Source organism: Calliopsis andreniformis, chromosome 5 (genome assembly GCF_051401765.1).
Source record: "Calliopsis andreniformis isolate RMS-2024a chromosome 5, iyCalAndr_principal, whole genome shotgun sequence".
In the NCBI taxonomy this organism is placed as follows: Eukaryota; Metazoa; Arthropoda; class Insecta; order Hymenoptera; family Andrenidae; genus Calliopsis; species Calliopsis andreniformis.
In genome coordinates this window covers 21,743,492-21,761,895 of record NC_135066.1, presented here as the reverse complement: position 1 = coordinate 21,761,895, position 18,404 = coordinate 21,743,492, and the positions used below count along the sequence as shown (strand labels likewise).

At 40.1% G+C, this 18,404-nt stretch overlaps 1 protein-coding gene across 1 annotated transcript in view; it reads left to right on the top strand.

Annotated features, from left to right (window-relative positions):
• Positions 1–18,404, top strand: part of LOC143179325 (dipeptidase 1) — a 418,835-nt gene that overhangs the window by 279,115 nt on the left and 121,316 nt on the right. The window contains exon 5 of the mRNA XM_076378510.1: positions 12,140–12,272. Coding sequence (XP_076234625.1) covers positions 12,140–12,272 — 133 coding nt within the window. The remainder of the gene's footprint in view (positions 1–12,139; positions 12,273–18,404) is intronic.

Here is an 18,404-nt window from a genome sequence, read left to right as displayed (position 1 = left end):
CTAAAAATGTTGCTTCAAGCAGACAATAAACAGAAGTTGTTACTTTGATGACAAGTCCTGTTTGCAAGGTGTACAAGTGAAAGGAATTGATTTTGTAGCCATTTTTCTCAAATTAGTCACTAATTAATAGTGTAATATTTTAGTTAGCGTATACGGGATGTACCCATTAAGCCCTGTAACCAATTTTTAGGCATTTCTAATAGTGCAATCAAAAAATGTTTCAGACAAAAGTTTGCGAGTTTTTAGTGGGCTACATGTTCGCCTATTATAAAATTTCAAGAAATTTTGTTTACATAAAAAATTCAAGGTCACCTTTAAACGGCACTACATGTTTTTGACATCATAGGATTGTTACTGACGTCGAGACGAATTTAACAATGTGACACGCTATGAGCTTGAGATGATCTGGGACTCAAAAATTTTGTAAAAGCGTAATGTGGCATGAATTTTGTTGTTGTTCATCAGGCCATAAAAGAAATACAATGAGCCATACAAAAGCGATAGGACGGTCAGGATTTCCGCATTTCGTTCGGGTAATCTCATGCCTCAGAGTAGGACGTTCAGAGGTAAGGCCAAGTCAGCACTTTGTCTTTGACTGCTGATCAAGTAACATCGTTGTGAATATATTATAATAAGAAAGACCACGTAAAGTTTTATTCAGAATAAACCAAAAACAGATCTGTGTAGAGGGTCTGATTCGTTAAAATTTATTGGCGACAGTAATATTAATGAAAAATTGTTTATTTAAATCTACAAGTTAAATCAGATTATATCATATGTTCGGACTGCAATTCGTCTTCTGTGATACAGAGCTCGGCTATTTAAATTAGACTTTTCGTTGTCGCTTTAATAAGGCGTCTCGGTTTATGTTACCATATACAGTTCTAATGCGGTTCCAAAATTCTTGAACAGTATTGACCGGTGTTTCGTATATACAGCAGAATGCAAACACCCTCTAAGATAAGAGTTTAGCCGAATCAGATTTCAGAAACGTGATGGCGAACCGTACAGCATGTGATGACATAAACCAAAACGCCCTAAATAAAGCAATAACGAATAAGTATAATACAAAGAGCGGAGCTGTATATCGTTTATACAAAATTTTTGAATCCAAGATCATCTGAAGCTCATAATGTGTTACACTATGGAATTCGTCTTGACGTCAGCAACAATTCGATGGTGTCCGAAACATATGATATTATTTAAAAGTTGTTGGAAACCTAGCATTTCTCAGCTCGATAATTCGTGTGGCAACCTTGCTTTTCCTTACAAGCACAACCATGGAAAAATCCATAAACTCATTTGAAGAGGCCTACAGAGTTTCCATCACCACCTACCCCCTCAAGAGGGTCCGATGCTTGCCTTCGGTGAGAAAGGCAGATTTTGGTTGACTGTCGAACTGTACGCACTGTTGCTATAAAGCATATTGTAGTTAACATACAAGTTAATTATTCCTGGGAATCCAACAAAGTGACCTTGACTTTTTTAATGTAAAAAGCATTTTTGAAATTTTATAATAGGCGAACATGTAGCCCACTAGAAACTCGTAAACTTTTGTCTGAAACATTTTTTTATTGCACTACCGAAAATGCCAAAAAAATGGTTATAGAATTTAATGTGTGCACCTTGTATACAAAATGGATAGGTTCTCTTCATACGTGATTGTTATTCCATTTTGATAGCTTTTTTTTACAATTAGTTTATCTTATACTCAGCTGAACAAAGAAACAAGCTTTTTTATGAATACACTTCTACAGTTGGCGTTTGTCTGAATACAGCATTTTATTTGAAAATTACTATTAATTACATACGTGTACATATATCGCACATTATAAAGCAAGAAAATAACTTAAGGTTAAATGTCAATTATATGAAGGTGTACACTGTATACTATTGAGAAAATCTAAACTGCATTATTACAATTTGACTTCTAAGAAACCCCGTGACACAAACGATACAAAAATTGGAAAGTGAATGTGTCGCTAAGTTGTTAACATAAGTCTTACTGCTATAAGGTGAAATAAGATAAGAATATGTTTCTATCAGTTTAATTATATAACTTTCTGTATTCTTACATTTCCTACAAAAAAATTTTCTATTTTCTTAGCACAAGTGAACATTATTCTTTTGCTTCATGCGTATACTCTCCTCTTTAACTAACTTCTGACAAAATTGACTATCCCTCAAAAAATTGTTCCCTGTATCGACCAAATCGACGCAACGTAACTACACAGTATTACAATAATATCTGTGGAACATATGTTACACGCAAGAGGATACAAAAAAGATTTTTGTTCGTATAGTAATCAAATATATTCTTTTAATGTCAACCATAAACTGCGCATACTTATATTCGTTGGGTTGAGTCATAAATAAGTTCTATTTTCTAAAATGAAATTGATCTATTATTAAATTCATATTCGTCATCGTTATTAATTTTTCATCAGTTTTCGGACTCTAATTGCATTAGAACTGATTTATAACTGAATGCAGTGTGTCGTATAACCACTCTTAGTTTAAAAATAATTTCAAATTTATTCAATTATAATATTTTAATGGATCAACACCTTAAGGTAAGGTCCCACTAATGCAATCACGGAAACTCCTGAACCATTCGAAAAAGTAGATTTTTACGATCAGCCTCTGAAAAATTACCAAACCTCGCACGTGAGTGCTAGACGCGCACATTGGACCCAAAGAAAGGTTTGTGCGTATTGTAAACATCTGTTTTTGTGTTGGTTGGGTCGGCTGTTGGTAGTAAGCATAATACTGTCCCGTAAAACAGCCGCACATCGAAACTGTCCACGGTTCTTTTACAGAACTGGTATACTATAGTTTGCTCTTTCATCTTTCGTACGGCACAGCGAAGGATAGAGACGAGCCATAAATTTTGTTTGGCACTGCCAGGGTACACGTGCGACACAAAAAGACAAAAAGATATTCTAGCAGGTTGGATCACGTTCGACCTACAGAAACACAAATGTGTTTCCCAGGACATTTCCCAGGACAAGGTGTTAGAAAATATTTAGCGATCCAACCTGTTATACTTTCATTTTCGAAAGAAGAAACTTCAGGCGTAGCGGTCAGTCGGTCCGTAGTTCGGTGCAGGCTGAAACACAGTCTGCGTAGGTCGTGCGACATTGTTATGTTATAGTACAGGCTTTTGGCGAGGTGTTTACATGCAAGGGCCCGCGACACGTGGTCGCGGGGAGGTACCAGTTTCTTCCTAGGACGATCGCGTTATAATGGTTTACGGGCGGCGACGAGGCTGAAACGCATGTTTCGGCACGCGTAAGATACCCGCAGGTCGAGTAACCATCGGTGATTGGTGCTCATCCATTGAGTTTCCGTGGAACTCGTCTTGCGGCGATGATCCGAGGCGTAGTATTAGACACTGTACTTCCGGTCCTCGCTGCCATCGTCTGCCCACGAGATGGCTCCAGTTGCAGCGTTCCTACGCCTCTCCGTGGAGGACTTCTTCCCGGAACACGGAGCGAGATAGCCAAACTCGCGCGCATCGGCTGGTTCTCATTCTTCGGTGCGTCCTCGTGTGTCCGTGCTGCAGCCATCTCATAGAGTGTCGTCCCATTTTTTTTTTTTTTCTTTAACGTGGAGAAATGCCTAACGCACACTCCCGGGGGGGGGGGGGGGGGGGGGGGAGTCCCGGGGTAGTGTGGGGCTTGCACCTACTAAAACTCCACGGTGGCCGTCATCGGCGCATGAGGAGGGACTCCGGGAACTCTTGCGAATACTTCCGGAGCCCCCCGCGCCACCTCCGCGACTACCAGCGCGACGTAGTGCCATATGGGTGGCGAGCTTGACCTCCCCACCGGGCCGCGGATGCCTCGCGCTACGCGCGCAGCGCCTGCGATCCCTTCGTTTCCCTAATGGGATTGTCGCCGCCGAGGGGGCCACACCCTCGACGTCGCCCCTTTTGGGCCTTTCGAGAGGAGGCCACCGGGTCCCCAACCTGGTGACCTCAGGCCCTGGCGGCCCCGCGCATGGTTGGCGGGCTCAATGGCCGAGCCCTCCGTCGTAGTGAGCGCGGGAACCGCCGGTTTCTGCCGGGTGGATTACGGTTCCGCCCGGCGGAGTGACCGGCGAGCAGTTCAGGGGGGACCAGCCCCACCCGTGACTGGGGCGGCACGAATTCGCCGCCCCGCTGCCCGCCGCGCCCGTCTTCTTTCTGCTTGGGCGGGGTCTGCGGCCTCCCGCCTACGCTCGTCCGCCTCCTCCCGGGACATTACTTCCTAACAAAAGGAGGCGAACGCCTGCCAGGCGCCGCGATCGCCAGCGATCGTGGCCACCACGGCTGGGAGCGAGAGGTCGCCACCCATCTCCCACCGGAGGCCCCGCCTTTAAGCCGCAAAGACTCAAACACTCCTCCAGTGCGTGTTGCGCGGAGTCCAGCTACGCGCCGTACAGGTGGCACCTGGTCGTCCGCTGGGCGCCTATTTTCTCCAGGTACTCCCCGAAACAACCGTGCTCGGAGAGCACCTGGGTCATACGGTAGATGAGCCCTCCGTGCTCACGGTCCAGCCAGCTGTCAAAGCTGGGCAGGACCGCCCCTACCGCCCGCTGACGGTCGGCGCCGCTCCGCACGAGCTGACGCCGCAATATTTCGCAGGCCGATCTTTGGGACTGACGCCTCATTTCGGACTCGACCGCCATGTCCGGCGGGTCGTCCCCAGCCAAACGAAGGGCTTGCAGACGCCGATAAACATCGGCGCTTGCCTCCGCCTTGATGTCGAAGGGGACGACACCCGTCAGGACCGCCGCCGTTTCGTGGGCTAGGGTGCGGTATCCACGGAAGACCCGGATAGCCATAAGCCTGAGCACGCGGCGCAACATGCTCCGGCTGACCACCAGGCCGCGGGCCCAAACGGGACACCCGTAGAGGGCCATGGCCCGCACCACTCCCACATATAGGCGGCGTACCTTCTGACTGGGTCCCCCGAGGTTGGGCAAAAGTCGACCAAGCATGGTCGACACGGCCACAACCCGGGGGACGAGGCGGTCGAAATATCTATCGATGTCCAGGCCGAGGTACTTGAACCTTCCCTCGACCTGGATGCGGGCATCACCTACCCAGACCCGAGCCTGGGGGCCAGGCCGCGACAGAGGCAGCCCGTGAAACCAGACTACTTCCGTCTTTTGCGGCGAGATCCTAAGCTCCAAGGCCCGGATCCTGGCGACGACCAGGGCCACGGCCATCTTGGCAAGACGGACAGTCGTCGTCCAATCCCTCCCCACCACTAAGAGGAGCGTGTCGTCGGCGTAACGGACAACGCTCGCTCCGGTGGGGAGGGGTCCGCGCAGCACAGAGTCGTACCCTAGGTCCCAAAGGAGTGGTCCCTATACGGAACCCTGAGGCACATCCCGGCTGACCACCCTCCGCTGGGTGCCATCCCGGCCCGGGAATTCGATTTCCCTGTCCCTCACCCCGTGTTCTCGGAGTGCCACCCTTACTGCCCCCCAGGGCAGGGAGTTAAATACGTTGGCGATGTCAAGGCTGATCGCCAACGCAACCCCACCCTGGGTTGGGTTGGCTGGGACAGCCGTGTCCGTGAGCGAACTGACGCGATCGATCGCGTCTAGCGTCGATCTTCCCCCACGGAAGCCGAACTGACAGTCGGCTATGCCGGGACCGTCGCGGGACACTGCCTCCTCAATTCGGCGGGCGAGCACGCACTCGAACAGCTTGCCGACTTCGTCGAGGAGGGATATGGACCGGTACGTGGAGAGCGAATCCGCGGGCTTTCCTTGCTTCGGGACGAGGACCATCCATCCTCGCTTCCAAAGAAGTGAGAGCCGCCCCGACCGCATGCAGCCATTAAATAAGCTTAGCAGTTGGGGCTCGAGGACGCGCAGAACCTTAGGGCGTCGTCCCTGAACCAGCTCGATGGGCCACGACAGCCTCCCAGTTTAGGCGTCGCTTTACTCGCCGGGTGAACTGACCTTGGAGCGGTTGGTACCCTGGCCGCTCCCTGATTGCGAAGATCCGCCACAAGAGACCGCCCTGATGGTTCCAATGTTGTTTAGCCCCTGTCTCCTACCAATGCTCTCATCTCGACTGCCGAGATAACTGAGGTCGCTTGACTCGCGCTACGGCATACTAAAGGCACGTCTTGCTTCAGGGAAGGTTCGACTTTGTGACTGGCACTAATGCCACGTCACAGTACGTACGTATATTATCTTTAATGTTAGAGTAGTTATTATTTGTAACTACAACTAATGTTTTAAAATAAGTAGAGGTGCATGGCAGTGATTTGAGTCGGAGCGTGATTTGTAAATGTATTTCGCACTGACTGGTCAAAGTGAGAAAAAATATCTCAATTCCGTCTTTTTCCTGGCGTACGGTAATTTGGTAGCACACAGAAAAATTTGTGGCTCGTCACTGTAAGGACCCTCTCGGTCGCTTGACGACAAGAATCCCGCTAAGTGATGCGGATAGTCACGAGCCTTTTCGGGAGCTTGAAATTCGACCGTTTTGTGGAACAGTACTGTAACCGAAACAAGGTTTTCATATTTTGTGTTACTTAACACGTCCACAGGAACCGACAATGATCTTTTTGTTTAAGTATCGGTCCCTCTGTTCGAACGGAAAGGATATCGAAATCGGCACCGTACCCAACGTGTTAAACTGCCCCTAGGAGGTTGCTGTATTGTCCTTGTCATCAACATTGATAGTCGGCAAGGGCGAAGGGTATTCATTGAACCCCTGCATGAAAATCCATTGATAAATCTGAACTTAGAATACACACACCAGTCCATACCTGACTCTTCGACCAAAGAATAAGAATAAACGTCATGATAACACTACTTTTATCATAAATATCGATTACACAAATATTTCATTTACATTCACCTAGCTCTACTTTTAATAAACATATATGCTCATTGTTAGTCACAATGAACTTGTAGTATTTTTAGAAAGTAGGGAAGAACGTTCTATAAGACTGTACTGCACATTTATTAATGTTCTAATATACATAAAGTAAATATAATGTTCCTGTTTTGCGAAATAGTTTTAATCTCAATTATTGAACAATTCAATATCTACATCAGTGCTAAATAATTCTTTACAACACTTGTTCTTTTAAGTTGATTAACAAATATTACTATCTTTGGTAATCGTTAAGGGCCTAGGGTAGTCACGTGACTTTTCGAGATTTCTTGGTCGGTATCAGCTGTTACAGTTTTCTTCACAGAAATAATGTTATCCACAGACATGTGGCTGCCTAATGAATGCAAAATGGAGCCACACTCTGATTCCCCCTCCACTATACACATTACTGCACGAGCCGTATGTACATGAATTCGGCCCTTCGGATCACTTCGGATAGCTTCGAAAAGACGAGAGAAAAGGCAAATGTTAAATCTTACTCTCGCGTTTCTAAAATGCTATTATGGTTTGGTCTAAGTCACCTTCAAGCGGCATTGAGCGGCACGAGTCATTCGTGAACTATTTCGAATGTAAACTCTGGTTTGATCTGCAAAAGTAAATCAGTTTAATAAAAATTACTTTTCGAGTTTATATAACTTGAATGTAAAAAATGATATACTTACAAGTTTTACACTTTCTACGTTCTTGATACCAGCCTGTAAAAAGCAATTGAAACAAGTTCATGATGATTTCCTATGAATTTACTTACAAATAATAAGAGTAAAAGAATTTTACTTATCCCTGTGTATAGTGGCAAATTATTTTCAAGTCTTTTTTCTTTTGGGTTTGGTCTGGGTTTGGTCTCGGTTAGGTCTGGATTGAATTACAGTTGGGTGCCACAAAACCTATGATCAAACTTCAAGTATAGTGAAAACGATTTCCAATGAATTTATTTTCGACGAAAAGTGTACGTAATTAACTTATCTTGTCAAATGTGTTGCAAATATTATTGCCTCCTTTCTTCGCTTCCTACGGCAGGATTTACGTTTTTGATACTGATCTGTGAAAAACAGTTAAAACAAGTTCATAATGATTTCCTACTAATTCACTTACAAACAATGAAAGTAAAAGGATTTTTCTTATTTCTTTGTATCTGTGGCGAATTATTTCCAAATCTTTTTTCCTTCGGATAAAGTAAGGAAGAAACAGCGGAAAGCAAAAATTAATAGGAGAGTGTGAAAAAACCCACCACCACCCCCGTCAAAGACGGTCCTCATCACGTTCCATGTATATCATATATATCTCAGCACTTTATATATACTGATTTTCACTCGCTCGGAGGCAGAGTCACAATACCACATGTCACACTTTTTCACGTATATCATGGAAAATACTATAAATCTTATAAACAATTTATGTTCTTTATTTTTGGTTTATTATTTCATGTAGAATTGCCGTTTCTCGATTGTACCAGCTTGTACATAATTTTGTTTTCATTTAATTCTTTATACAAAGTACGCACAGAATGTCATTATTTGATCTTTAGACTCATCCCTCAAAATTTCTTAAAAATTTTTGGAGATCTCACCAAAGAATCTCCTTCAGAGTCGGAAAGTGAAAATATGTATATCAAAAAAACTGCGTGTGCCTCGATGCGCTTACCGGTAACTTGGACTTAAGTATTTCATGCTTCTTTCCGAATCTTTTCGAAGCCGTCCCAAGCGATCCGAACCGCTGAGCTTACTTTCTATTCGAACCTCACAATGTCACTCGGAATGACTTTTCATGAGACTTCTTGTGGGACATGAACAAAACATGCAGCTCGTATAGTTGCATGTGTAGTGGTGCGTCAAATTCTCGAAACTCACGTGCCAACTCAGGGTAACACGGGCCACCTAATTAGACGCCGCCGGGTGTGCTCAAGCCGAACTAAACTTGTCAGTTTTTTACTCTGTTTTATCTCTAACCTGGCAAAAAGAACTGCCAAATCGCTCTGACGCTTTACGTCCTTATATTGAAAGGTTTTGAGCTGGAAAAAGGCTCATTCGATAGAGGAAGGTTCAATCTAGCCTGCTAGATTTATCTGCCCCTGGCCTCCGGTGTGCGTGAGAATTGCGCCCTCACACCCCGCTTATGGTCTCTAAAGAAGGAATTTAAAACCTCTTGGTATATAACTCGCAAACTAAGACTTTCTACATTTGTGAAGCATAAAATAATAGTTTGTTCCTTTAGTGTCACTACGTTGAAATGTGTTAGCCTTGAAAAGGGCTGTTTTGTATTAGATAATTTATTAATTGAGTTCTTAATCGAACATAGAGTGTTAATTATTCATGACTAGAACTGCTTGCTTCATTACTCTGTGGATTTGATGGGTATAAATCCGAAATGCATTTAAAAAATTGCAGAAATTCGTTTTTTATGAGGGTACATTCGCTTAAAGATGAATTCCACTAAGTACGCCATCATATGCGCTTCTCGAGTTCCATACCGTGGTACATTGCTATGTACATCTCTCCATAATCGTTCAATTGTTTGAATGTGTGCACCTAAACACGTTTTTTCATATACTATATTAATTAGTCTATGTAATGAGCTCATGTGCGAAACGTACCTACGTCTGGATCCACAAAATTGTAACTATGGTTTATTGTTAAATGCAGGAAATTATGGTTGGATAAACAATCATATGATTTCCAACAATCTGAAATAACTGTTGTCCCGTGCGAAATTCACTCTTGTATGATATTTAGTAACGTTGCTAGATTTCTGTTGTTACGTCCCGTGTACGCTACCGGGGACTATATACAGTATTTATAAGAGGTTTAGGCTATGTATACCTTCCTCGGGATCGTCGGAATGTTCGGGAATCGGGAATTGGTCAGGCTGTTATCACTTAACCCCTTACGTATATGTGTACCAATAGTTTAATTTATTATATCTCGTTTCGGAGATAAAATGAGACGTTACTACAATAATTGATTTACCTTATAACTATGATGGTAGCGAGTAACGAAGACCTAATGGCTCGTCTTTAGGAGACTTACAAAGGTTTTCACTTGTGGTTTTACGTCGCGTGATACTGACTACGGACGGGCGAAATATTCCTTACTTGAATATTGGTAAAGGAATCGGCGTGAGACAAAGGTTACGGCAGGTTTTAAAGGAGTTGATTGGATTTTTGTTCGAATGGTGGGACCGAATGACCTGCCGCAATTGATGCTTACTCTGGTGAAATCTATTCTGAAAACGCGAATTATATACTAAGTCGGTCATCGACACACGTTTGACACCTACTTGGTTAGTGTAACGCTGAGGTTGTCAAAATACCAGGTTATAGGGACACTCGGTTTGAAGCAATACTTCTGTTAAAATGTTATACATATTACGGCATGATTTAACCGGAACGTAACACTGTTAGGCACAGAAACTAAGAAACATTTTTTAGAATCTCTTTCAATTGCACCGAATATCCAATTTCCTATTACTATTCGGCCTCTATTATATTTCCTACGGCCAATTATGGCTTCATCAATGTCGACGATTGTCCTTGACCCCCCTAATTTTTGTGAATTTTTTTGAACAAAATTATCTATAATTACAATATATGTCACAGTTGGTTTATATAAAGTGGATTTATTTGATTTCTTGTGAAACATTGTATGATAAATAAATAAATAACACTTACTTCACGACAAAGACTCGACCAATCTACTATTGTTGGTTCAGATAACTGTAATTTATTTTCTAAAAACTTTAAGCGTGGTGGCTTTATTAGTAAAAAGTATGCAACAAATCGGCATGTTGTTGCTGTATCCAAATTGGAATATGCAAACCATGTGCCTTTTTGTGTACTCCTTCGAAAATCGCATTGCATTTTCTGCCGTCTTTTATGGGCATTTTTTATATAAAATGTCTTTCGACAAGAAAATAATAAATTTTCTTTACATATGTGTATTTTACACCCATGCTTTTCACAGTTTATTGTTCTAGATAACAATCTATGTTCGATTAAGAACTCAATTAATAAGTTGCTGTCTTTATTTATTTTCTCAAAGTTGCGCAACAACAGTTCGGTTAAAACTGTAACAATACGTATGCGCATCATTTGGCGCATTACTTTAAGCGCATGCGTACAGTATCCATCTTGCCAGTACTGTACGACTGATATCGAAGTGCCCGTGACCATAATTTTCAAACATATCACAATTTTTATCTCAAAAACCAAAAGAGAGCAACAATTATTTCATTTAGGTTAATTAATCTACGTATCAAAATGCATGTTATAAAAAAGTTTCAAAGGAATTTATGAGGAATACGTAATCCTTAATAATTACCCTATCTTTTGAAAGTATTCTAAAAATTGATTAACAATTCAAGTGAAACTATGACATTATTCTATGTAGAGTTTTTGAATAATATTTCATTTGGGAGTCATTCTCATTTTTGGGACGAAGAAGTACGTATGGAGTATTCCAAGCATTTCGAGTTCTAATATTTAGTTGACCTCTGTGACAAATTTTCTATATCCATAAATGTTCAGATGTTTCCTATTGCAATTACAACAAAAATAAAATTACAATTAAAGGAAAAATTACATTTCTTATATCTACTACGACCTTCTTAAAAAATCAAAAAAATGTGGCTACAAGATATTATATTTCTTTAAACTACAGAATGATTTGAAGTTGAAAAAGTATATAATTATAATTTAATAATACATACAAACATTGCATTACAATTACACGATTTCTTAAAAAATAACTTGTCTAGCTATAATAATCACATAATTATTGTTGTTTATAACTACAAGTATCATGGTTTTACTTGTATTAATGTGTATTTAGTTAACAGTAATAAATAATATCGATGTGCGTCTGCATTTGCGTATGCACGAGATGGCATGTTATTCTAGACATGGTGCGCATACAATCCTATCCGTGCGCGAGTGGTCGTAAATTTGGACCCCATACCATCACTAATTCGACTCTTTCAAGTGGTCCTGAGGACCATGCGTGGCCGCATATTGCGCCAGTGGGAACAGTATTGCGAACAAAATTGACTGCGTACTTCGAAAATTCGTCTGCGTGGTGCAGTTGTAGCAGTAGGAACCTGCTATATAATTTAGGACCTAAATACAGCCTACCAATATTTATTTGTAGCTATTACTTGTATCTCTAACTACTTGATTTCTGATTCTCTGATTTGTTTCTGAAACACGATTTATTGATAACATTCGTTAAATCTGTGTTTTAGTTTTGGTCCGCCTATGTTCCTTGCGGTGCTGCCCAACTAAACGCAGTTCAACTTTCGCTGGAACAGATCGACGTGATCCGACGCCTCGCCGAGATGAATGCTCAACATTTAACTTTGGTTACCTCCGTAAAAGGTGAGTACTGTAAGACCAACATATACAGGGTGTCACAGAATAAGTGTAAGTCCCGAGAAGGGATGATTTCTGGAGTAATTCTAAGCAACTTTTTCCTTAGCGAAAATTTCCTCCGAGCCTTCGTCAACGAGTTATTAATAAAAAACATCGACCAATCAGAGAGCGCTTATAGCGGACGGACGGCTGTCCGGTGACAGGGCACAAGCTACACGTAGCGTTTACTACTTGCTGTGCTTGAGTCTTGTACCAGAAACTCAAGATCTCTATGTTATTGCTCAATTTCTCTTAAACTAATAGATGGAAAATTATGAAAAAAATCAGGAATACATTACCTATCGCAAAACATATTATAGAATTTTTTCAGATTTTTAAATTAATTATCTAAGCTGTGAAAAATAGAAAACGAAGAAACAGAATTTAAAAATGCCGATTTAGTAAAGTAATGCCATAGTAAAAAAAATAAAAAGCAATGTTTTCGTAGTTCCTACGGATTGTACGTTATTTTCCTCTGTATTCAAACATTGAAAACTGTACAATAATACTTATTTCATAATGAATGAACGGAAATTGGACATATTAGTTGCTGTAATTGGTAAAAAGTACTGAAACATTGATATTATAGTTGTGCCCTGTCACTGGACAGCCGTCCGTCCGCTGTAGGCGCTCTCTGATTGGTTGATGTTTTTCATTAATAACTCGTTAACGAAGGCTCGGAGGAAATTTTCGCTACGGAAAGAGTTGCTTTGAATTACCCCAGAAATCACCCCTTTTCAGGACTTACACTTATTTTGGGACACCCTCTATAAGATAAAATTGTTCCGTTGATAACATGGAAGACAGAACATCAGTCTTACTCCATTATTTCTGTACAGAAAAGTAAAACCTTTTCTGACCTTGTAGGACATAATAAATAAACATACCTCGAAAACAAATACTTACAAAGCTACGTATGCTAGTAGAAATTTTAATAGACACGAGAAAAGTGTCTTTAGAAATATCTATTCTTTATTGTTTGATGGACTAAAAATATTGTTTACTAAGAGATCCGTTTTATTGTAATAAATTCTATGGTGATACAAGTAACATTTGACAAATTCTCAAGTAAAAATAGACCTCAGATATGGATAGGTGAAAAATTCTTCCCTCTTGTTCAGTTAATGGTTTGTTATAATTTATATTAGTTTATAACAATTAGGCCAGCGTCACATTTGCGTTTCGTCTGCACGGATCGATCGCCTGTAGCGTGTTTGCACTTCAGCAACACACAGAATAATATGAGAGGTGTCACACTAAAGCAGTTGATTCATGCGATGAATTTTTATTCGTGCCATATTGTGATCCGGCACGGTTTGTCCGCCTGTAGCGGGATTCTGCTAATTTCTACCGACAATTATTGGTATCGATACATATTAATGTTTGTAGCCTACGCAATCGATGGCGTCGATAAACGGCAATTCTGTTAAACAGCGTTATAGAGGCTTAGCGATGCAAACCGGAAATTTGGTGGTATCGATAAATTTGTTAGAGTTTTTGAATATTACTAGGATTTTGAGGCGTCAATGATCATTGCAGTAGTGAATCTTTATTTTGAGATATATGCAACGATCTCCTTATTGTATGAAAATAGATTTAGTTGCACTTTCATAATACAGAGGGAAATTTAAATTTCTTCTTATGGAATTACGTTATTGCTTTGTATAAATCGACAGTATCCAAGACTATGTAGTTACACGCTCAGTAATTGAAACTTCTTCTATTTCTCTTACCGAAAATGTAAAAATGCTTGGACCCATAAATATTTATTCGTCAAATACAAGTTTTGAGTATTGGGAATATTCAAAACTATATGAATTACTATTCCATAACAAGCAACTCGCGTAACTCACAAGCAAGTTAATGTATAATCTTTTTTCACAATCTTATACGCCACGGTTTCGAATAACCGTAGCATACATAACCAAAATAACCCTTCAAAATATGACTAACGTGCTCTTCGAAAACTGTCGTTAGCATCTTTGGCAACCTTTATGAGTTTCGGAACATTCGATGTTCCGAAGTCGATGATTATCATTATGAGTAAATAGCTTTAAGGGGGCAGACTCCTTGTGTTTTGAGCTGTGTGCGTGCACTCACACTAGCAAAGAAAGTCATACACGTATACGCGATGAGCGAGCTGGGCAAACGGTTTCGCAAATTACGCTTTACGTCTCGATACTTGCATAAATGAATTTTTCGCGGGTACAGAACCCACGAGTAGACTTCACTACAGGGTGCTCTGGTCCGTTTAAACTCCAATAAACACTATACGTTGAGAAAACTGTAAAATTACAAACTGTAAGCATGAAACAGACGCTGTTGTAAACTAGCAAGATGGCTGCCGAAGTGACATTTTCGCAAATATCTCACGATTTAATGATTTTTTCACTCATAGCACACCAGAGCACCCTTCCTTGAATTAGCACAATATCGTGAAAATGCGATTTTCCTCAATTTAACACTTCTTGAAGGCGTAAAGCGTAATTTTCGTTGTGCACCCGTTTTGACACAAAAATAGTTCAACGATTTGCCGTTAGAAGCGCTGATGGTATATCTCAATCAATTTGGTCATATTACCATCAGCATCGATAAAAATACAGATCAGTCGGTAAATGTAATCTAGAATTTGACAGCTGAATGGCGTATTCATCGAATATACGAATACAGACGCAAGAAAGGCTTAGTTGCCAAAACGTATTGAAAGTTTCGTCACGCTGTTGCCACATATATGTATGTACATATTACAATTCTGCCCATCAGGAAAACTTGAACGAATCCAACTCCAGCCGAGATTTTGATTCTTACTAATAAGGGAGCATCGCGAGGTAAAAGTCTCCGATTTTGATGATACTTTGTAGGATTGTAGAATAGCCGAAAATATTCGACACGTATTTTTTTTATTGCTTCTAATTCATCTAAAGGGTGTGAAAACGACCCCCAAAGTTGGGGGTGGAAAACATATTTCGTTTAATATCTCCAAAACTAGTGCGTATAGCAAAATGATATAAATGGGGCGATTATGTATTTTTGAACGACGAATCCACGTATGTAAATAGTTTTTAAAAATATCAATTTATTTAAAAAATATATTAAAAAATAGTATATTGTCGTTGTTTTCACTGAAAACATGCTGATCGATCGTTTTGCAAATTTGTATGCAAATACTATGAACCAAAACACAAAATACGGTGAAAATAGAATTTTGAATTTTTACGTTATAAACAAAATAATAGGATTCGTAGTTAAGACTACATTTTGCCAAATTGGGCCCTGAAACGAGTGGTTTTACGAAAAACATGTACCCGTATAATGTTTTTGTCATTATATTATGATACATGTTGTTTATTGTTCACTAAATGTATAAATAATAACATTGCTAATGAATACTCGCAACGTCTTGCACTCGTTGCAAACAGCACGAGAGGTTCAGTGTGACGACCCTTGCATCGATAAAAATGTAGCAAGTAAAGGTGGTTTACGAATCATTATTCTTCAATAGTTATTATTTACTGTAAACAAACAATTGGAATTGTTCCATAAGTTATAGTTTAATCCACTCATTTTACACGAAAGTACCTTAGTTTAGTGAGAATTAGGCATTCCCTCATAGTCTGCAGGTGCCGGGTTCGAATCTCGTGGTAGCTTTTAATTTTTTTTGTTTTCAATTTTTATTTTAAATAATTCTAATTTTCGTATACCTTTTCACAGATTACAATTATACCACTCAACTCAATTCACCAATTTATTATTGGGTCCAATTTTGCCAGTCGAATGTCATTTACTACCATGTAGTATATTTTGAGTAAAAGCATTATTCAAGTTTGGATCAGATCGAACCCCAAAAGCTGTAAATGGAGTCGACATTATTACGTAACATTGTAATTAGTCTTGATTAATGAAAATTTATTATAAATGTGAAATTTTGTGTGAATCTCATACGAAAATGTTGTTTCTTAGACCACTTTCATAAATTTGGGCACATATGTATTGTTTCATTCGTGATACTCTTTCTTTCTCGCTCGCACCGTCCTTTTCTATATTCCGTATGAAGCAAAATAGCGGCTCAAGGCGTATTCAGTAGAGATTTACTTATGCATAAAATTGTAATTGATGTGGCAACAGCGTGACAGAACTTTCCTACGATGCGATTTGGCAATTATACCTTCGCACTTCTCATTTGTAATTCAACAGAATAACGCTAGATGCCACATTATCAAATGTTGCATGTATAAATTATATGTTTTCACTAATGCCCGTTTTTTCGCAACAGCGCTTCAATCGATTCGGAGTAGGCCCCGAAGGAGTCTGCCCCCTTAAGAGAGTTTTAACATCAAATATCGATAGGTTCATGTTGTAGAATTGCATTCATCGACAACTGTCGATAGAGCTCGCTATCGGCAACGACAATTATCGGTAGAAATTAACAGAATCCGGTTACTGGAGTGTGTTCAACATATCCTGACAGTCAGTTCACTTTGATGTTGATCATTAAGATCGAAGTGCATGAGAGCAACATGTAGAGTAGAGCAGCGATAGACGTTTGACATTGCAGCCAGACGCTGCACAGTGAAGAAACAAATACAATAGATCACATGTATAACGTTGTGCACGTTTGAACGCACTATCAGGCACATATAAGAAACTTAAGCACCTCAATCTGCGCGGACAAAACGCATATATGTGAACTCATATAACGTGAACGGTTCATTCGCTCATTTAATCGCGAGCAGTCGATTCGCATGATTCGAAAGAACAGGGCCTTTTCTTTTCAATGATTTCTTTAAAATACATACATGCTGAGGCTTTTCCTTCGTTTCAGGCCTATTTTACTATAATATGAAACAAAACATAACATGCATAAATATTCAACACATCAAAAGTAAAGTATACGTTACTTTACTATTTTTACTACTAATTCACTATTTATAAAAATTTGAATTTACATAAATATCCGCAGTTTAATAATCATAACAATCATTTCTACCAATATTGTAATATTATTGGTTCTAAAGAATAATCAAAAGTCGCTCATCTCTTACAATATTGACATAATTAAAGAAATAGTCGTTTCTGAATTATTGATATATATTAGTACAAATATCCAAGGTGTGTCAGAACTGATGGCATAAACGGAACGGGAGTAATTCTACATGAAAAAATAAGATGAATATGTAAAATAAAAATTGTCGATATTTTAGACTACTTCGTTTTAGAGAAAATTGACTTTAAATATTGACCGAATACAGTAGGTGTACCGAAGTACAGTTTTAGACGTATGAGGGGTAAACGGGGAAATGGGAATGCTTCTAGAGTACCATAGAAAGCGCAGACCTGTATACAGGGTCGGTGGGAAATCATGGTACAACTGACTAGGCAGAAATTCTACATAAAAAAAATAAGGAAAAAGTTTAGTATTCAATTTTTTCATCCGAGGCTTTGCTTTCGAGAAAATCGAATTTGAAATTTGCTCAACTACGCAATACAATTTACTTATCTAAACACGCGGTAGTGTCTCGACTCCAAGTACATGAAGAAGAACACCCTGTATATATGTATATGTCGACTGTCGCTGCCGTGTATCTTTACAGGAGAATCGGCAATTCCAACCTTACCTGAAACTTATTTCATTAATATCTCATCACACGGGCAATATTTTCTAAATTTAAAAGCATTTTTCTTATGTAAACCGCATCTGAGATTTCCAATAAGACCAAATTCAATAAAATCGGTCAACCTATGAGAGAGATATCGTAATATCATGTCATGGATCAGTCGAAAATTATATGATTTTTCTTCTGATTCTTCATATGATTCTTATTCTTCAGGAAAATTTTCGTCAACATAATACGTATACACGTTACACGCACACATTCAGCCAAAAGGAACTAACACATGTTTCGTTCGTCGACTCTTGGGATCATCCGGCAGGGCTCGGCGGTCGTCACTGGAAAGAGAACCTGCCAAGTTTCGAATGGCATTTCGGACGCACCGGCAGGGAGGTTACCTGTAGTAGAAGGTTATAGAACGGAGAAGCATCTTCATTCGCACAAGTTTTTAAAAACTTGTGACATGCTTGTGCGAAATATGTTCCAACAA